The sequence below is a fragment of the Ruditapes philippinarum genome, unplaced genomic scaffold (assembly GCF_026571515.1).
Source record: "Ruditapes philippinarum isolate M1 unplaced genomic scaffold, ASM2657151v2 ctg7848_1_1_1_1, whole genome shotgun sequence".
NCBI lineage: Eukaryota > Metazoa > Mollusca > Bivalvia > Venerida > Veneridae > Ruditapes > Ruditapes philippinarum.
Window position 1 is genome coordinate 27,501 of NW_026861812.1, and position 22,513 is coordinate 50,013.

At 34.2% G+C, this 22,513-nt stretch overlaps 1 protein-coding gene across 1 annotated transcript in view; it reads right to left on the reverse strand.

Moving 5' to 3' along the window:
• LOC132716902 (uncharacterized) overlaps positions 1-15,156 on the reverse strand; it is a 26,473-nt gene extending 11,317 nt beyond the window's left edge. The window contains exons 1-7 of the mRNA XM_060700236.1: positions 15,122-15,156; positions 14,345-14,452; positions 14,071-14,118; positions 5,424-5,531; positions 2,798-2,914; positions 2,542-2,649; positions 1,121-1,176 (exon numbers count right to left, since the gene is read on the reverse strand). Coding sequence (XP_060556219.1) covers positions 1,121-1,176; positions 2,542-2,649; positions 2,798-2,914; positions 5,424-5,520 — 378 coding nt within the window. The 5' untranslated portion in view covers positions 5,521-5,531; positions 14,071-14,118; positions 14,345-14,452; positions 15,122-15,156. The remainder of the gene's footprint in view (positions 1-1,120; positions 1,177-2,541; positions 2,650-2,797; positions 2,915-5,423; positions 5,532-14,070; positions 14,119-14,344; positions 14,453-15,121) is intronic.
• Positions 15,157-22,513: the final 7,357 nt, after the last annotated feature.

Sequence of the window (22,513 nt, forward strand, 5' to 3'; positions counted from 1 at the left end):
GGTTTGTTTGTTTTGCATGTAGAATCGAAATATATTTACACCAGATGCAGTATTTTCACTCGTGCCACTAGTGAAAATATATTAGCTGGTGTTAACGCGTAAAATATATTTCAATCTTACAAGCTAAACAAACACATTTTCTATCTATTTCATGCTTCTTTAGTGATTTTAGGTCATCACATCATGACGTCGCCGTACCAATATTAAAATTTAGTTCTGTAAAATTTCTCGAATTTTGTTACATATCTAACACAATGTATGCAGTTATTTACTAAGTCTTGCTTCTCCTAAAGAAGCAAAATATACATACGACGAAATTTATTCCTATTGATAATTCTATTTAGATATGAAATATTATTTTCATCCGCATTCAAATAAAGTCCGGCTTCAGTGAAAATTATCAAGTATAATTTCACTTTCCACTGCAAATCAAGTGATAAATAATGTGACTATTATAGAAGGGAGGTAACTGCTTTACAGATGACCGCTCTCCAGAGGTTAACTTGTATTACTTCGTGTCATAATGAAATTGAAGCATAGAAGCAGCATACACCAAGGTTCATGCTTATTTCCATCATTATTCAAGACGATTCATTATAACACTGATTATATTGACAAGAGTACCAAAATAATTTGAGCTGCTAGTTTGTTAATCAATACAAGTACAAAATGTGTCAACAATGCAAACTGGAGGGCGTGGCCGAGTGGATAACGCATCGAACTGGTAATCAGAATTGCTAGGAGCATGAGTTTAAACCGCTTCAGGGGCTAGCCGTTGTTGTTATTGCTTAGTACTGGTTGGTTCCAGGAACGGTTTCAATAAGAGTGTAATAAACTTAAAAGTTTCCAACAAATACCAACCAAAATAGATAAGTACTAACAATTAAAATCGAGCAGTTACTGCATTGGTAATGAGGTAGTAAGAAAATGCTAACACATATATCCTTAAAAATTGCAATGACCTCATGAATTTCAAATATTTATTTACTTTTAATTCTGAATATATTTTCTCAGATTTGAATTTTTTTTTCATTTACTTATCAGTATGCGTGTTATTTACATAATTACAATTACATTTGCAAAATTATGCTTTTATTTTTAAGTCAGAAAACATACTTACAACTATTGGTCTTCCTTTCAAAACATGTTTCTTCTCTGTTGCGCATTGTGATTGGGCTTCACACAGAAAAAAAGAAAACGAACCATGTGATCATACCATGTGAGGCATACAAAGGCCCATTATATCTCAGAAATGCTATCAATTTTATTTTTCCAAATCTTTTGATTTTTTTTGTATTTTGTTACAGTTTCCAAAATTATACTATATTTTCCATAACTATATTTTTTTCTGCTTTCGCTCTCTCGGCAATTGGTATAATTATAGTGAATTAGTATTTTGCATGGAAGTCAAAATACTACTGTTTTTAAATTTATCTACCTTTATGACACATTACTGCACGTTCTGCGTTACTTCCTTCAGTATTTAAACATGTAACTTTCTTGAGACATCATCAAACACATGTTCAACATTTCAGAAGAATTAGAAAATATAAACTTCTCAGGCACAATGTGCCTTTAGTTCTCATATATAAATGACTTTTTCTTCAACACCTAATTAACAATGCTGTTAATATAATGAATTTAGAACATATAAGATGCTTATTATCTACAGGAAATAGCTCTGAATGTGAATTAACTTCTGGCAAATGTACAAATGAGCCGCGTCACGAAAAAACCAACATCAGGATCCATAATGTTCGATATCAGTTTCTGTAATTGTAATAGGGTTGGTAAGCGAACAGCATGGATCCTCATCAGACTGTGCGGATCCATGCTGTTCGCTTACCAACCCTATTACAATTACAGAAACTGATATCGAACATTATGGATTATGCAGACTGGTGTGGATGCATGCTGGTCGCAAACGCACTATGTTGGTTTTGTCATGGCGCGGCTCAAATGTAAACAACGATGTACTTTGGTTTCCATGAATATTACTATTAATATCATTATAACTGTACTTACTGCACAAATGCAAAAGAAGCTGAAGAAAATTCAGTTATATGACCAATAAGTAACTATATTTGAAAACTTAAAGATAACACATAAAATAAAAATTATAGAAAATGTTTAGCTTTGAAGCGTAATGGGTTTGAAATGAATGAGGTTATTTTTGTATATTTGTTGCCCTCGAGAAAAAGTAACTATCATAACTGACGTTAAAAAAGTGCAAGTCGCTCTATAAAATGTTGATTTACATTCATGCAAACATATCATGCAAATGCATATTCAGGAATGCACACTATTGTCGCAATTTGTGCAATGCAATTTCCAATGCAATTGATTGTAATTTTTGAATGCACAATATTGTCGCAATTTGCGCAATGCAATTTTCAATGCAATTAATTGTAATGCTTGTTTTAAAGTTTGTTTGTCGATGATTAACAATTCTGCCTATCAAAACTGATTTCCCCCCCCCCTTTTTTTTGGGGGGGGGGGGAGGGGTGGGGGTATGTAATATTATCTTTTGTGTACAAATACCTTCATTTTCTGTTTTCTTGTAGCAACATTTCCCTTCCATACAAAACCCGCCCCTACTCTCTGTACATTTCTTAGTACATTTTGCCTTGGTACATCTGAGAGTCATTCCTGAAAGACGCAATGATTGTCCAAAAAAAAAATAAGAATGGAAAATAAAGAAAAATGGTTCATTACGTTTTTTTAAAGATGTGTATTTTTAATTACATTTTATAGATAATTTATGATTGTGTGTTGCTACATAGTAGGATATACATACCGTTGTAAAACAAATAACCCTCATCCACGATGGTAGCGTTAGCATTATCTGCAATATTCTCCGCACCAGTTTCTGCTGCACCGCCATCTCTAACAAGGTTATTCTTGTCGTCCTCATCTGTAAGCAAAACTATTCTATAGTTCTTTTCACATTCATTTGTTAGTCAATGTATTAAATGTAAGCAAACTGATTAAAATTGGCTTTAGATAACGCTCCGCTTTTAGATCTAACAGTGACCAATTACGAAGTCATTTCTAGTGATCTTTCACATAGCCAATAATCGGCGAGCTTTCATAATTTTTGAAAAGGATGCGGTTTCTAATTTTAACCCTGAGAAAACCAATAATGAATAGGAAATTGTCACGATTTCGAGAACAAACTTGCTGTTGTCCATATAGCCGACAGGTAAACTGGTAAAAAACAATCTTGCCAATTAAAAAAATGACTTTATTTGTTAAAAAATTATTCAATCAGTTTTCTTTCTTACAAAAATCAACAATTTGTTTAACTTCCACGGATAAAGGTATTTTGATACTTTTTCTAATGCCTATGCCAAAACCTGTTTGATTGCATGGCTAAAACTAGCTTTCTCGGCAAATCCGTTTTATAAAGAAGGCGAAACATAAATACGGTCGAAGTAAAATCTATATAACAGAATTGGTAGACCCTGAACTTTTTGGGTTTCCGATTGGGGGATGTGTTTTTTTTTTCCCTTTCTTTTACCCCTATCCCATTTAGGTTTCCATTATTTTTTTAAATCTATTTTCATTTAAAAATTCCATTTTGTTTTTTCAAATTCTCTTTTAAATATTCCATTATTTTTTTCCCCTTTTAAGGGCCCCGAGTTTAAAATATTTTGATTTTAAAATAACAAAATGGGGTTCCCCTAAATTTTTAAAAATTAATTTTTTAAAAAAAAGGGACAAAGTTTTCAGAAAACCGGGCCCAGAGTAAAATTCCTTTTCCCTTCCAGACTTTTTTAAATAAATTTTAAAGATAAATTTATTTAAACAAACTTTAATGCATTGAAAAAATTTTTTAAATGAAATAATTTTCATTCATTAAGCTTCAAAAATCAAAACATAAAACCGTCTTTGGGGGGTTTACAGTGGGTACCACAAGCACCCTTTGTTGGAAAACAAAGTCTTTCCGTTTGCACTGACAGTTTTGCAGCAAGATAAAAGCACAAAGATATGAGCCGCGTCACGACAAAACCAACATAGTGCGTTTGCGACCAGCATGGCTCCAGACCAGCCTGCGCATCCGTGCAGTCTGATCAGGATCCATGCTGTTCGCTTAAAAGCCCTATAGCAAGTAGAGAAAGTGAAAGCGAACAGCATGGATCCTGATCAGACTGCGCGGATGCGCAGGTTAGTCTGGATCCATGCTGGTCGCAAACGCACTATGTTGATTTTGTCGTGACGCGGCTCATATAACATCCGTGTACACATGGACATTACACAAGTTAGATAAATACGATAATACGTTCTAGCAGGGTCACAACATTTGTTGAATTCGCAATCGGAACAAGTCGGCTATAAACTAATAAAAACCTCGATTGAAAGTAGTTCTACCACGTGGTTTAAGATGTAAACATAATCAGAGAGTGTTATCTTTGATAATGTATAATGAATATATAATTGACATCTAAAAAACAATATACTAGTCTTTTTCGGCAAAATGATGTTTGAAAATATGTCGAACGATTATAATCAATATACGAATACCAACTGATCATGTACTATTTATTATAACCAAACCGGATGTATTGTCAACGGATAGACATTATGAACTTTCCGTTTCTACAAACATAATAATACGTATATAAATATTGTACTACTTACTTTTATATCTAAAACTTAACTAAATTGAGGTGGACTTTTACACGATATATTGGAATAAGTGTAGTCATGCATTTACTCCAAGCATTATTATTACTATTTGTTTACATGTTTAGCCCTTAAATCAATTGCGGTCATTTATTTTCCAAGACCAATGCACCTACGAACTTCGAGGGCAAACAGCCCATGGGTTGTTAAGTTTTTGATTTGAAACCGTTTTAACCTACAATGACAATATAACCTTGACCTTTGTCCCCTTGACTTCAAAATCAACTATGGTCATCTACTTGCCAAGACCAATGCACCTACAAGGGCCCATGACTTGTTAAGTTATTAGTCGGATACCGTTTTTACCTACAAGGTCAATGTGAACCTTACCTTTAACCCCTTTCCCCCCAAAAACAATAGGGATCAATCTACTTTGGCCCAAACCAATGCAACTAAAGCCCGTTTTAAAGGGGTTTTGACCCAAAGTGGGGTTCAAATTATTGATCGGAGACCGTTCTTTTACCTTCAAGGCCAATTTGACTTTGGCCTTTGACCCCTTGACCCAAAAATCAATAGGGTCATCTGCTGGTCATGCACAAGTACCAAGTGTCATACAAACTTTGAAGTTCCTAGGTTTAAGCGTTCTTTAGTTATTGCTCGGAAACCATTTGGTCTACGGACTGACGGACGGACGGACCGACCGACAGACAAATGCAAATCAATATTCCCACACTTCTTTGAAGTGGGCATAATCATGTTTTCAAACAATTTTATTAAACACAAACAACTTTATTAACCTTTCTTGTGACAGCAAGCAGTTCCATTTCTCACACATCTACCGCCATTTTGTGTACAGGTGCTTCCACATGTACCTTTTGTTGGTACACAGCGCATTTCCTCTTGAACTGAACATTGTTTGTAGCGAGACAAAAACAAAATGATTTAACAAATAAATATTACTTGCAAATGCCCGTGAACTTTGCACATATAAGACAAATTCGGCAATACATTCAACAACAATTGTGGCTTTTGCAAAATCTCGCATCATCTATTACATGTACACCATTTAAGAAATACACTGATATCTGTTACATAATTGAAATTATATTAAAAAGTTAATTAATACGATTTCAAAAAAAAAACATGTAACTTGACGATGTATTTTGGACAATATTCATGCTCAGCCTTTATTGAAGTTACATATTAGCTTTTTGAAAAGAATCGAACTTAATATGACAGAATCACATAATTCTATAATTCTATTAATACCAATTGTCATACATAAACATTAAGCCTGAAACAGTTTCGGTTTAAACTAAATTATATTCTGATAAATTCCTATGCTTCATCATTGCAATAATTTTATCAAATGATTTTATTTACCTTTTCTTTTGCAACAATCAGTTCCATTTCTCATACATTTTCCTCCATTTTGTGTACAGTTGCTACCGCATGTGACCTTTGTTCGGAAACAATGAATATTTTCTGGAACTGAAATAGTGTTGTTCAAATCAGAATAAATCCTGTACTGTCTTGAAAACGCATCATCAGAACTATTCTTATATTTATTTACAGAAGTATTAACAGTGGTCTTAATATATTGCATGTAGAATGAGCGGGAACGTGGTATCAACGATTGGGAAGTAAAAGAATTCTGAAGTTTTAATTAAGTAGACGGAGGTAATCAATAACGGATTTAGCTCAATACAGGATTGGAGCAGTACCTGTAGACGCTTGCAGAAATCATGATCACAAAATAGACAAATATCGTTTTTTTCGCCGAATTTTACATTTTTCCTTGATTATCGTGCTTGATTCGGTGTCAAAAGATGAATTAGACCTGTTAAAGTTCATTCCGTTGGGTAAAAAGACAAGATTTCAGCATTTTATCATTCAAGCGCCTTGTCGGGTATATACCGGAATACGGTATTTAGTGTGGTGCTCCAATCCTTTTTTTAGTCACAGCCATCAATAACTAGTAACATCACTACAAAACCAACTTGATTTAATCTATTTCCTTAATACCGGTATTACAAACTGTATAAAATGAGAAAAATGTAATTCATAGAGTAGAAATGTAATACTTGTGAGCTTAGACATTCTGACTTAATTTTCCTTATCGATTTAATGATATTATACTACGGCTTTGTTACATCACCTTGGAAATTTGCTATACGGAAAATATAAATTATGGAATAATTTTCTTTCTAACCGTTTACATTTAGTGTAGCATCATATGATAAATACGGAAGACACGTGCAATGTTAAAAACAACAACAACAATGATGATGATGATAATGAAAATAATAATAATAATAATTAAACACATTCACACAATTTTTAAACATTGCAATTTAGCATGTCGAATGTATACGGCAATTCAACAAAAGCAATTAAAGCATCTTACAAAAAGAAAAAAAAATACTTATTTAGAAAAAGAAATTAAGAAATACGAAAACTATTCAAGCAAAAATAGTTTATTTTGTACTTTACAGAATACCGGTAACACCGGTAACACCTCCTCAAAAATCATTGAATTCATTTATGAAAGGCTTTCATGCATTTTCATGCAGGTAATTTATGTTGATACAAACATATGGTATAATAAGTTTTAGAAGTAAATGATTCATTTTTATATGTTTTCAAATCTTGGTTCGAATATTAAAAAGGCTGCGCCATGACAAAACTTGCGGCCAACATAGATCCAGACCAGCTTGCGCATCCGCGCAGTCTGATCAGGATCTATGCTGATCGCTATCAGTATTTCTACTTGTAATAGGGTTTGTCAACGAACATCATTGATCCTGATCAGACTGCGCGGATGCGCAGGCTGGTCTGAATCCATGCTGGTCGCAAACCCATTATGTTGGTTTTGTCATGACGCGGCTCATTAATGTATCTTACCCCTATCTTCTTCTGGTGAACATGGTTATAGGTAATGTACATACATATATCAGCAATTCATGTCCGTGAAGTACGCGGGCTAACGGGCTAGCAGTCTAGCGGGTTAACAGTGTGAACTGGGCGGGCTAGCAGTATAGCGGGCTAACAGTGTGAACTGGGCGGGCTCGCGGGCCAGCGGGCTAAAATCTAAAACTTTATTTATTGAACATAAAAATGTTATGATACATTACCTGACAGTGTGAAGTGGGCGGGCTAACAGTGTAGCGGGCTAGCAGTGTGAAACTGGGCGGGCTGGGCGGGCCAGCGGGCTAAAATCTATAACTTTATTGATTCAACATGAAAAACGTTATGATACATTACCTGGCAGTGTGAAGTGGGCGGGCTAACAGCCTGTAGCGGGCTAGCAGTGTGAACTTGGCGGGCTGGCGGGCCAGCGGGCTAAACTCTAAAACTTTATTGAATCAACATAAAAACCTCATGATACATTTCCTAGCAGTGTGAATTGGACGGCTGACAGTTTGTAGCGTCGGCTAGCAGTGTGAACTGGGCGGGCTGGCGGGCCAACGGGCTAAAATATAAAACTTTATTTATTGAACATAAAAATGTTATGATACATTACCTGGCAGTGTGAAGTGGGCGGGCTAACAGTGTAGCGGGCTAGCAGTGTGAACTGGGCGGGCTTGCGGGCCAGCGGGCTAAAATCTAAAATTTTTATTGATTGAACATTAAAACCTCATGATACATTTCCTAGCAGTGTGAATTGGACGGGCTGACAGTGTAGCGGGCTAGCAGTGTGAACTTGACGGGCTAACAGTGTAGCGGGCTAACAGTGTGAACTGCGCGGGCTGGCGGGCCAGCGGGCTAAAATTCTAAAACTTTATTGATTCAACATTAAAACCTCATGATACATTTCCTAAGCTGTTTGAATTGGACGGGCTGACAGTGTAGCGGGCTAGCAGTGTGAACTGGGCGGGCTGGCGGGCCAACGGGCTAAAATCTAAAACTTTATTGATTCAACATTAAAACCTCATGATACATTACCTGGCAGTGTGAAGTGGGCGTGGCTAACAGTGTGGCGGGGCTAGCAGTGTGAACTGGGCGGGCTGGCGGGCCAGCGGGCTTAACTTTTTAAAACTTAATTGAATCAACATAAAAACCTTACTATACATTTCCGAGCTGTATAAGCTCGGTGAGCTAACAGTGTAATGTGCTAGCAGTCTAGTGGTCTAAATTCCATACTTAATTATTTTAACACTAAAACGTTATGATGCATTTGTTAGCAGTGTGAACTCGGCGGGCTAACAATGATTGTTTCATATAGTATACACGATCCTTGAGAGTACACTAAATGGTTTTAAATCCGTATTGATATTTAAGTGATGCATGGTATACAGAAAAAACGATCTTAACTGAAACAGAAAAAAAACACTGCAACATAAGATTTTAGTAGTAGGGCAGTCAAATGTAGAACCTCATGTAGTGAAGCAGAAGATGCACCAGAGGTACATACATATGTGTATACTTCGTGCAATGACAGAAGCTTGTCCGGAAACATAAGGACATCTAGGAATCTGGCGATTTATTTAGGAGCGGATCTGTGGTCTGGTGGTTAAATACATACATTTGTATATATAATCAAGGGGTTTGAGTTCGACCCCCGCTCCTCCCTAACATTACCAACAGTCTTTCGGATGGGACTTTAAAGCGAGGTCCCGTGTATCGGTGCATTACACCTGACACATAAAAGGTCCAGGTATGTTTCTGAAATGGGCCATCTTCTGTACTTCCTGCACTATATTACGAATGTCAAATTGTGAAAAACCACAAAGCGACGGCATACTTATACCGACAGATGTACCATCAGAGTTTCCTCACTATGTCTTATTGCAGCTCTGAGTTCGAGGCTACCATAGTGATTACATGTATTTTCATGTAAGGACGTTAACCAACTAGCTTGCGGAATGTGGGTGGTTTTACCAAGAACTGGTGTCCGCCTGAGCCTGAAAGTTGTCCGAAATGGCACCTGGGGTCTGAATCGTACAAAATGGAGGAGAGGTTAACTATCCGTCCAGATGATCAAAAATGATGTTTGCATTTTTGGAATGAGTTGCATTTCGTAAAAAAATCCCACAATTTTAGGATCTTATCCTCAACCATTAGGCCTTCTGATTTACGGCAGATTATATCATAGTGATATAGATTCAGAAATTGCGGAAAATGCCGCAAAACTGGGAATCAATGATAGCATATGTTGATTGAGATATTTCATTGTCGGTATATTTGTCACATTTTTATTTCATAATTATGTTCGGATAAACCAACAACTATCATTTCACTACTGTCCATGAACAAAACTAAAACAAAATTTTGATATGTGGTGTTGCCATGACAACGAGAAGTTATCTAGAGTTCTCTCTATTTCTTTGTCCGTTCAAAGCAGAAAAATTGGATTATGTTATTACTTTTAAACAGATTGAATATATATCACCAGTCTATGACTATTCGTTTATATAGTACATTTGTTAATTTACAATATCAGGAGGTGAGCTGTGGTGGGTAGGGAAACCAAAGGGTGTATCCACACTCGACGTGTTTTTGTCAGTGACCGTTAGGCACCGGAGACCGTGGGCGATACTAAACTGCTGACGAATTAGCTGACGATATAGAATGTATAGGAAACTGCTGACAAGGATTATCGAAAACTGCTGACCAGTTAGATAAAGAAGGGAAAACAATGAAGGTGTCAAATTGCCGTTGGTGATATTATAGGCGAGGTCGAGAAATACTTGATAAGATGTTTTTCAAGATGACAATATTACAAATGATAAATATTTATTATAAAAATTTCAATTGATATATTTCTCAATTTCTGTTGATATAATATTTTATTTTAGTACCTTAATGAATTTTCTTCTATGTGTTATATATTGGTTAAAATTTTAAAAATGTAGTCAAAATATGATGTATGAAAAATCATAATTTTTTTCAAGTATGTATAAAGCTATGCATCATAGGTTAAAATATATACATGTACATATATGTAATGTACATTTTAACAACATATAATTATTATGTTGTATCACGGATTTATATATATATATAAATCCGTGGTCGTATTTAGTACAAATATGAAATAAAGTGATTTCTGTCTGTCTTATTTGTTGTTCGTATAATTGTATAAGTAATATTGAACAAAAATTAATAATGACCTAATTGTTATAGTTAATTAGCTTTTATTACATTATAAACACAATGTTTCTACAGATATCCATTAAACTGATAATTCATTTTTATATTTTTGAAAATTATCTAACGTTTTATCATGTATTGATTTTCATGTTTGTTGTTCATTCGTTTGAACTAATGTATTATACATCAACTTTGTTGGCTTGTGTATGTATTCAGAAATATTTTTATGTTGCATGTTGTCAGTAAGAATGCATAAGCTCGTGAAAAATTTCGAAATTTTCGAAAGGTTTATTAACCTTTATAGTATATATATATACTGTTCCTTGACATTTCTTAATATTTTTTGAAAAATAACTTTTGCATAATATTTGAGATTGTTATAAGTATAGGTTATTGTTTATTTTTTTAATTTTATGGAACTTATTGCAAGCCACGCGAAGCGCAGCATAAGTTCTGTCAAATTGAAAATATAATACGATAACAAACTCGCATTTTCTTGTATTTTCTTGTCAACGCCCGTATTGAAAAAATGAAAATCAGAATTTTGATCACAGAGAAGCAACTGTTGCCATCGGCGCAGAAACTTTTTATTAATAAAAAGACGACAAAAACTCTTATGGTTGATATTTTATTTTTAACCCTTAATGACGTTTTCGGGAGTTTTCATATAGGCATATAGGCAAAATTAAAACTGTTCAATAGAATTTCTTTAAACTTAGCATGTTGTTAAAATATGATAACAGAAACATTTTAAGCAAAAAAGAATTTGGGGTCACCGTTCTCGTTTTTGAGTTATATCAATAGGCGCCAACAAGAGCCGGTTGATCAGGTTCCACAATGTTCGGTGCTTGGACACTAGAATCATACTCAGTGGTTGGGCAGTAAACAGTGTAGATTCTTGGCAGACGGCGCGAATGCGCACCGACTGATGTGGATCTACGATGTTCGCAAAGGCTGAGTATACTCGGTCAAAGCACTTAAATTAAGTGTTAATGTCTGTAGTTTGTTTCAGCCTGCCGGGATTAGGAGTTTTAAAAATGTCTAGATTTTGCTATAAAAACAAAAGATGCCAGTTCCATAACCATCCCTGGTTGGTTGAGACCATGGTTTAAATTTAATACGGAATATTTGACAGGAGTGACCCCAGAACAATCTCTGCCCCTGCACTGAGAGTCCGGTATATTAACCAGTTCGCCACAAGTTGGCTCGAGTACAAAGGTTTTTGTTTTAATCCCTTTGTAAGTCCATAACTGTGCCTGTTTCTTTGCCATGATGAAAAAACGCAAACCTCAGTTAATGAATCATGAACACGCCAGCCCTCCCACTTCACACTTCTTAGAAATGTATCATGAGGTTTTCATATTGTCACACTTCTAAGAAATATATATAGTGAGGTTTTCATGTTGATACAATTAAGTATTAAAGTTTAGCCCGCTGGCCCGCCAGCCCGCCCAGTTCACACTGCTAGTCCGCTACACTGTTAGCCCGCCCACTTCACACTGCCAGGTAATGTATCATAACGTTTTTATGATCAATCAATAAAGTTTTAGATTTTAGCCCGTTGGCCCGCCAGCCCGCCCAGTTCACACTGCTAGCCCGCTACACTGTCAGCCCGTCCAATTCACACTGCTAGGAAATGTATCATGAGGTTTTAATGTTCAATCAATAAAGTTTTAGATTTTAGACCGCTGGCCCGCCATCCCGCCAAGTTCACACTGCTAACCCGCTACACTGCTAGCCCGCCCACTTCACACTGCCAGGTAATGTATCATAACGTTTTCATGTTCAATCAATAAAGTTTTAGATTTTAGCCCGTTGGCCCGCCAGCCCGCCCAGTTCACACTGCTAGCCCGCTACACTGTTAGCCCGCCCACTTCACACTGCCAGGTAATGTATCATAACATTTTTATGTTCAATCAATAAAGTTTTAGATTTTAGCCCGCTGGCCCGCCAGCCCGCCAAGTTCACACTGCTAGCCCGCTACACTGATAGCCCGCCCACTTCACACTGCCAGGTAATGTATCATAACATTTTTATGTTCAATCAATAAAGTTTTAGATTTTAGCCCGTTGGCCCGCCAGCCCGCCCAGTTCACACTGCTAGCCCGCTACACTGTCAGCCCGTCCAATTCACACTGCTAGGAAATGTATCATGAGGTTTTAATGTTCAATCAATAAAGTTTTAGATTTGAGCCCGCTGGCCCGCCAAGTTCACACTGCTAGCCCGCTACACTGCTAGCCCGCCCACTTCACACTGCCAGGTAATGTATCATAACGTTTTCATGTTGAATCAATAAAGTTTTAGATTTTAGCCCGCTGGCCCGCCAGCCCGCCCAGTTCACACTGCTAGCCCGCTACACTGTTAGCCCGCCCACTTCACACTGCCAGGTAATGTATCATAACGTTTTTATGATCAATCAATAAAGTTTTAGATTTTAGCCCGTTGGCCCGCCAGCCCGCCAAGTTCACACTGCTAGCCCGCTACACTGTTAGCCCGCCCACTTCACACTGCCAGGTAATGTATCATAACATTTTTATGTTCAATCAATAAAGTTTTAGATTTTAGCCCGTTGGCCCGCCAGCCCGCCCAGTTCACACTGCTAGCCCGCTACACTGTCAGCCCGTCCAATTCACACTGCTAGGAAATTTATCATGAGGTTTTAATGTTCAATCAATAAAGTTTTAGATTTTAGCCCGCTGGCCCGCCAGCCCGCCAAGTTCACACTGCTAGCCCCGCTACACTGCTAGCCCGCCCACTTCACACTGCCAGGTAATGTATCATAACGTTTTCATGTTGAATCAATTAAGTTTTAGATTTTAGCCCGCTGGCCCGCCAGCCCGCCCAGTTCACACTGCTAGCCCGCTACACTGTTAGCCCACCCACTTCACACTGCCAGGTAATGTATCATAACATTTTTATGTTCAATAAATAAAGTTTTAGATTTTAGCCCACTGGCCCGCCAGCCCGCCCAGTTCACACTGATAGCCCGCTATACTGCTAGCCCGCCCAGTTCACACTGTTAGCCCGCTAGACTGCTAGCCCGCCCAATTCACACTGTTAGCCCGCTAGACTGCTAGCCCGCTCAGTTCATACTGTTAGCCCGCTGGACTGCTAGCCCGTTAGCCCGCGTACTTCACGGACATCAGCAATTCAACATAAAAATACAGACAAACATCAAATGAAAAAATAAAAATAGAAGAATTAAAAATATATTTTACAAAACATCCGTTTAATCTGCTAAAACTAGCATAATGAATTCATTTTAAAATCTAAAGACTGAATTTTTTCACGGGCACAATACATGTCAATTTTACACTTTTATTTAAATAACAAATGAAAATATTGCTTTACTGTTCTGTTGAGGAGTGTCCTGATCTGATGATGGTATCCGATTCAAATCTAAAATGTACAATAATAAATACTTATGCCAATAATGTTTGAATGTAAAAGAAAAACAATTGTTAAGAGAAATCACATAAAAGTTAAAAAATAGTCAGAAAATGAAAACCAATTGTCATACATAAAAATTAAGTCTGAAACAGTTTCGGTTTGGAATAAATTATATTCTGATAAATTCCTATGCTTCATGCACATTGCAATAATTTTATCAAATGATTTTATTTACCATTTCTTTTGCAACAAGCAGTTCCATTTCTGTTACATCTTCCTCCATTTTGTGTACAGTTGCTACCGCACGTGACCTTTGTTCGGAAACAATGAATATTTTCTGGGACTGAAATAGTGTTGTTTAGATCAGAATAACACCTATACTGTATTTGAAACACGATATAAAAATTATTTCATATTTATTCACAGATGTATTAACAGTGTTCTTGCTATATTGCATGTATAATTTAAAGTGTATGTCTATCAAAGGGCGCTAAGATATATCATGTTACCGGGAATCCGGGTTGTTTCTTTTGCCTCTTTTTTGTTATTTATAAGAGTTTATAATTCTAGAGATTTAGAAATATCCTAACAAAAAGACAAACTAATTCTGAACCTTTACGTTGATAAAACAGAAAGCAAATATTTTTGCCACGAGCAAGGTCTTACAATAGAGAAATTGTATTTAAAAAAAAAAAAAAAAAAAACAAAAAAAAACAAAAAAAAAAAAAAAACAAAAAAAAACAGCCGCTCAATGTGACTATCCTTTATACATGTACTTTTGGCTTATCAACTTCATATTTGTCATATCTGATATTTGATATCTTCAATATTGATAATTTAAAAGATTTATTCCAGAAATTTAACATGTAAAACGTTAAACATTCCATTTGTGGTTCAACAAAGTGTGATGAATGTACGAAACTTGATCAATTATTATCCGCCTCGACCTCTTACAAATTTTACCCCTAATATATCTTTACATTTTTAAAAAAAATAGTTTATATCTTCATACCGTCTCCAGGGCCTGCTTCTGAAGTTTCTGAAGATGGATCTGAAGGAGATTTATTCGAAAAGAAAAATAAATTGCGATTTTAAGAGGATTTACAAAATTTCTACTGAAATGAACATCTTCAATCAAAATGCTATGTAATAATACTTGACTGTAGTAAAGCTGCATCAAATTAGAACAAAAATGAAATCTTGACAAAATTTAATACCTTTATGCAATAGAATAAATGTATATTTAAAATTACAAAAAAGGAAAGGTTAATGTGAAACAGGATTTTCTCAGCGTTATCTTGGATATTACAATGTTTTAAAGGCACATTATGCCTCAGAAACAATAGATCTTTACCTATTTAAAAATGGCAAGCATGACTTTGAAAAATATAATAATATGTTTTCAAGAGAAATGTTTGATGCTTATTACATGAAAAAGGAGCAATAAATATGAAATAGTTTGTCATGAACTTAGAAAAATATTAACAAAGTTGTATTTTGACTTCCATACAAAATAATGATTAACGATAACTATATTTTTGTCCCAAAGCAACAGACGAAAAGGATGGTTTAGGTACTTGACTAATGGGCAACTTTTTGGATGGTATAAAATTACACCAAATTAAAAAAAAATAGGAATAAAGTTAAAAGCATTTCTGAGACATTTTGGGCTTTTAAATAGTTACCATACCTTTTTCAGGTCCAGGTTTTGAAGTTCCTGCCGATGGTGCTGAAAAGAAGTTATACAAAAATGATATCACGATAATACTATATCATGTGGCACCATGCATTTTTGAAAACATAATTATTTTATATTATGTTATTATGACAGCAATCACAATGATACAGTGAAAAAACCTGACATTAGTAAAAAACTACTTTAATTAAGTAAAAAAGTGTAAACTTTGACAAATATCTTGCTGAAATTGATATACCGGAGACAAGTATAATTCTTCATATCAGAAAATTACAAAAAAAGACAAAATATACTAGTAGTCTAGACGTACTTTTCAAGGACTGATTTTATCTATCAAGTTCAGAGATATAATTTATACATTTGTATATAGCACTGAATTACAGTTTGACAATAATTATTTTTATAGAAATATAAAATATAATCTTACATTCTCCTGGCGGTGGGACTAAACTGGGAGGAGGTCGTTTGTGCAAATCTGAAACATAAGAACGTCATCAGTTACGCCACTGTATTGACAAAAAATAGGATAATTTACTTCTTGTTGAGCGATTTAGAAACACAAGTTTTATAGAAATAGTTTAGGTACGGAAAATAACGTTTGCTATCGCTTACATAATATAGCTGTGTTTATTAAGATATGATCGAAATTGGAAACTACTGTATCATTTTACCGAGAATCTGGTTTGTTTCTTTTGTCTCATTTTTGTAATTTATAAGAGTTTATATTTCTACACATTTAGAAATATCCTAACAAACAGACACATTAATTCTTAACCTTTACCTTAATAGAACGGACAGCGAATATAATTTTCCACAGGCAGGACCTTATCATGTGCTAATACAGTGATTTTATTTCAATTAAAAAGATCGTGCCACCAGTTAAGAGCCAGGCCAGCTTGGACAGCCGCTTAATCTGACAATACTTTATACCGTTGGCATATCAACTTCAAATTTGTCATAAATGATATTTGATATTATCAAAAATTGATAATTTAAAAGATTTATTCCAGAAATGGCGGCTGATCATTTCTCTTTTAAGAGATTTAACATGTAAAGCGTTAAAGTAAAGATGCAAGACATTCAATTTGTGGTTAGCAAAGCTTAATGTATGTACGAACTTTGATTAATTATTATCCGTCTCAACCTTTAACAAATTCTACCCCTGATATATCTTAACACTTTTTAAAAATAATTTATCTCCTCATACCGTCTCCTTGGCCTGCTTTTGAAGTTTCTGAAGATGGATCTGAAACAGATTTGTTCCAAAAGAAAATAAATTGCGATTTTAATTTGTTACTGAAATTACGTCTTCAATCGAAATGCTACGCAATAAAACTTGACCTGTAGTGAAGCTGCATCAAATTAAATCAAAAATGAAATCTTGACAAATACCTATATGCAATAGAATAAATGTATATTTAAATTAACAAAAAAAGCACAGGGCAATGTGAAAGAGGATTTTTTCAGCGTTATCTTATATATAACAATGTTTTAATGGCACATTATGACTCAGAAACAATTGATCTTTACCTATTAAAAAATAGCAAAGATGACTTTGAAAAAATATAATAATAATAATAGTTTCAAAGAAATGTTTGATGCTTATTACATGAAAAGTAGCGATCAATGTGAGATAGTTTGTCTTTAAGTAGCACAATGTAAACAAAGTCGTATTTTGACTTCCATACAAAATAATTATTAACGATAACTTTACTTATTGCCAAAAAGCAACAGATAAAAAAGGATGGTTTAGGTACTTGACCAATGGGTAACTTTTTGGATACTATAAAAATACACCAACAGTTTAAAAAAAGTTTTTTAGGATAAAGTTAAAAGCATTTACGAGACATTTTGGGCTTTTAAATAGTTACCATATTTTCTTCTGGTGAAGGGTATTACATGACATGACTGGAAACAATTTATCAAATAGAGAAAATAAGAATCCATAAAGAAAGCCCAAACGGCAAAATTGAAAATGTTGGCGGCTCGGTTTGATTGAGCCTGTTCATGGACGGTACTGTCAAGTGCAAACTACCGTCTACGCCTCCTAGCACCGGCGTAAGCAGAATTTCATTTATAAATGAAATCGTAAAATTTTGCATTAAGAAAAATCCGCACATTATATGTAGATCTAGACCAAAAACTTGTCTACAAAATTTTTGGTCATTCGCTTACTTCATTTTTGTTCCTTGAATTGTATGTTTACTGCGAAAAAACTTACTCAAAATTGAAAATAAAGCGGGCTAACTTTAGCACGAAAATTGGATTTAATTTGTTTCTGAGTCTTTCTCTTAATAATCGTTTTGCATAATGTACTGTTTCATGTGCCCCATCTGATCTATGTGAGAAATTCAAATCTTAAGTGTTTATGCGTTTTTGACCTCAGAGGAGTTCCTTTGAGGGTTAAAGTAAAGATGCAAGATATTTCATTTGTGGTTAACAAAGTAGAATGTATAACGGAATGTAAATCAATTATTTTTATCAAAAGTTCTTCCATTGATATATCTTTATATTTTTTGAAACTAGTTAATTTCCTCATACCGTCTCCAGGGCGTCCTGCTTTTGAAGTTCCTGAAGGCGTATCTGAAACAAATTTATTCTAAAAGTAAATATTTAACTATGCAAAATGATTTATAACGTAATGTTACGTAATTTAATACTTGACTGTAGTGAAACTGCATCAAATAAGGACTAAATTTAAAACAGCTTGAATAATGCATGTTTGAACTCACAAAAAGGAAAAAAATGCATAAAGTTAGTTTAAACAGTTTATTTCGAACAAATGCACAGAAGTTAGTTGATATCAAATAATTATACTGTATTCTATTCTAAAATTGATAACGAGACTTGGGTTCAGATAATTACGTATTTCAACTAGGTTACCATGATCACAACCGTTATGAGATTCAAGATTAAAAATATTTTATTTGATAACGTAAACATGGCGTTTCTTGCTTCACAAACATATATATGCAATAATACAAAAAAAATTGTCAACATGACATAATGTAATAGACAATAATATGAACAGAAAATATAATAGATACGAGGGTTCAATATATAATGAGACTGTCTTCATATCTTTTATTTGACACATTCAACGGTTATATACAATACATTTTAACAAAGTTCATTCATTTCTGAATATAATCTGTAAATATTAAAGTAATCCATAAAACAGTTTTAAAGATACAGAATTTATAAGAAAGTTGTGTTTGAACTATCGCCCCTGCACAACAATATGTCGCGACGTCAGCAACGTCGTTCGCGCAGTTTAGGTCGCTATGATGTCTTAGCACATTCATAGCTTTTCGAGATATGCTCCCGAATATATGCTTTAATCTTTCGTCTGTATGCGATGCGCAGTTCCTACGCTCACATCAGCAATTTTGACAAGCCCCCGCATCGTTATACGACTAGTATCCGTATCAAGCGCTGACTGAATTGACGCGACGCTTGGTGCTGTCATGGACTTTTATCTGCCGGACCTATGTTCGTCATTCAGGGATGTGTGTCCTTCAGAAAACATTTTATGCCACCTAAACACTAACGTACGACAAACACAGTCTTTTCCCTTAGCATCTTGCATGATTGTAAATGTTTCCTGCGCCGATTTGCCTAAATGCAAGCAAAACTTCATGTTCGCCCCCACTTCAAAACGTTCTTGCGTCATAATCTTAACGTGACAACTTGTCCGGGTAACCGTGAACAAATGTTGATAACATCAACGTTTTACGACCAAATGACGTCATTTTTACATGACGTCACTGATATAACGAACACACTATTTTCGGAGTTTTACGTTATTGCAAAAATTATTTCGCAATTACTTTATATTATAACGTACCGTCTTTATAATACAGACATAATGCGTTACTATGGTTATCGAAATGATCACACTTTCTATGTCGCGATATATATTTTTTTCTACCAATGCCGGTAATCTGATCAAGAATAAGTTATATTCTAATCTAATGTCGTAAATAATGATTCCACATTTTGTTATATTTCACGATAGAATGAAAATATATGAGGACAGTCTCATTATATGTTGAACAGCCCTCGTATAGTCAAATAAGAAAGAAAAATAAGAATAAGAAGGTAACACTGGAATAATAATAATTACTTTTTAATTTACTTATGTTTGGTCAATATAAATATTGATATGAAATGAACAAAGTTGTGTACCATATTACTTTATGTTCAACTTTTATTTTTCTTTCTTTTTGGCTCTTATGTTTATTACGTTCTTATTCGAAATGGATCAGGCTTAAGATTTTTTATCAAGTCGAAATGAACTTATTGAACTTATGAAGAATCTGTCTGTTGATAAAAGAAATATAAATAGAAAAGAATAAATAAATGAAAAGACTGATGATCATCAGCTTTTTTTAACTGGGCAATAAAACATTTTCTTCCGAAATGCTTTTTTTACATTTTAAAAATGTTAAATTTTATCATACCTTCATCAGAACCGTCTTTAGAAGTGCCTGATTGCTGTCCTAAAACAAATTTATTCAAATGTTATTATATATTTTTACACAGATCGATTTATGTATAAGTAAAAACAAATATTTTAATTAAAATTTACATCGCATTGTTACAGTTAACAAATAACATTTTCTTATTTAAGAAATAAAATCTGTATGACGCAAAAATAACATCTGAAATTACAAAATGAAATCTACAAAAGTAGTCGCTATAAAATAATTGTAGCGTTATGTAGATTATTTTCAAACAGATTGCAATACTTATTGTCAGATAATTATATATTTAACCATCAATGACACCACTAAATAACAATGCTATTAAACTCAGAAGCTCCGTTTTATGGGACATTGTCAGTTTTATATGTCGTACTAAAAATACTTTAAACGTATAGATTTAAAAAAAGGAAACAACAAGGATTAAACTTATACCAATTTGAAATGATTTTATTCTTCTACGAGTATTTGAAGATCATTAACAACAACAAATAATAGTATAAGCGGTCGCGTATCTTGGGCATTGACGCGGTTGGGCGGTGATCAGGAGGGGCCGGAATTCACATTCCAGTCAGGTCGTAAAGAGTTTAATTCTTTTAGCACAAAAATATTTAAATTTCTTTAATTGCAATCATTTTATAGACTATACTGACTGTATCATTTAGTAGTAATTATATGATTTTTTTTTTCAAAGTCAGTTTCGCATTATCTTAAGTAAATATGCATAAAACTTACCGTGAAGTCTGATAGCGTAAGTGCTGCATAAAAGCATGATTCCTATGATTACTTTTATGTATGTCATGGCCATTGTTCCTTGTGCCACAAATTCTGAAAATGCAATGTATTTTCAGCTGTTTGCCTCCAAATTCATGCTAATTTTCATGAAAAATTTTGAAAAAAATATTCAAAATTAAACTATTGTGAAATGAACAAAGAAAGTAATTTACAATTGCAAACGGCGTTTACAATCCACGTAGATTACCAACCAGAGGTCAACATAATTATGCAAAAATAGCCCTTACTGTGTTAGCCACGCAGTAGAAATATGGTGATAAATACTTCAGAAGCTGTCATTTATCGCACATACTGTAACATGAAAATTACTACTTGAATTGTTATACTTCTCTAGTATATTTTCTTCTAGTATATTTTTCTCAAGGTTAATTTTCTTGAAATATTTTGGCTCATCTTGAGGCATGCGACTTTATTAAAATGTGTGTTAATAATTATATTTCCTCTTCTAAATGTCAAAGACATTGTTTAGACCTTAGTGGTTATATTTGGGCACCTCGTAATTCAACTTGTATTCTACAACGCATTTGAAATTAAAAAAAAATACAACAAAAAACAGATCTGGAAGATCTCTCGGAAGCAATGGAAGACTTGGTTTCATTGAGTTTGGTCACTTGAGATAATGAAAATTAAAGTGAACCATTTTCCAAGCTGTGGTGCCGTTTATGGTGCCGTTATATGTCACACTTTCCGCTAAATGTCGCACAATTGCCACAAAATGTCGCAACCGCCGCTAAATGTCGCATAATTTTCTGACGTTAAATGTCGCAACACTACATTTAAATGTCGCAAGATGTATATTCATGGAAACATTTATCTAGCTAGTGGTATTAAATTACAATAATTAATAACATGAAGTAAATGTCTGTCTATTTATTGGACTTCAAAAGTATGCCATTTCCTTTAATGATATGGAGACTTTTTAACAGATATGTCTTGAACTGGTTTATATACAACAATATTTACACAAAGAAAGCAGGGTATCCGTTTGGGAACCGTCCTTTTTTAAAAGTCCATTATGAAAATTTAAAAAGATCTTAATAATTTATTGGAAATTTTGAGTTTACAGTCTTTTTCTCCTCTTTTCGTTCTATGTCTTTAACAGCATTAATTTTGCAAAACATGCATGTTTCAAAAACTTTTTTATATGCATTGAATATTGGAGATATATTTCACACTTTGTTTTTAGGTATTAACCTGACAGCATAACTGGCAATGTACGCATTTAATTACTATATTCTATTTGTAAAAGAAAATGTAAAGAAAAAATAAATTTTAATATCTGTAACTGATAAAACTGTGCATATTTATAGCTGGTAATTTGTACAATGCATTTGTCAAGCTTCCGTTCTGAAAATCTCTGAAATATCAAGATAGATTTTTCAAAACTTAGTCACACATAAATACAGAACCGGTTCAGTCTGCTAGAATG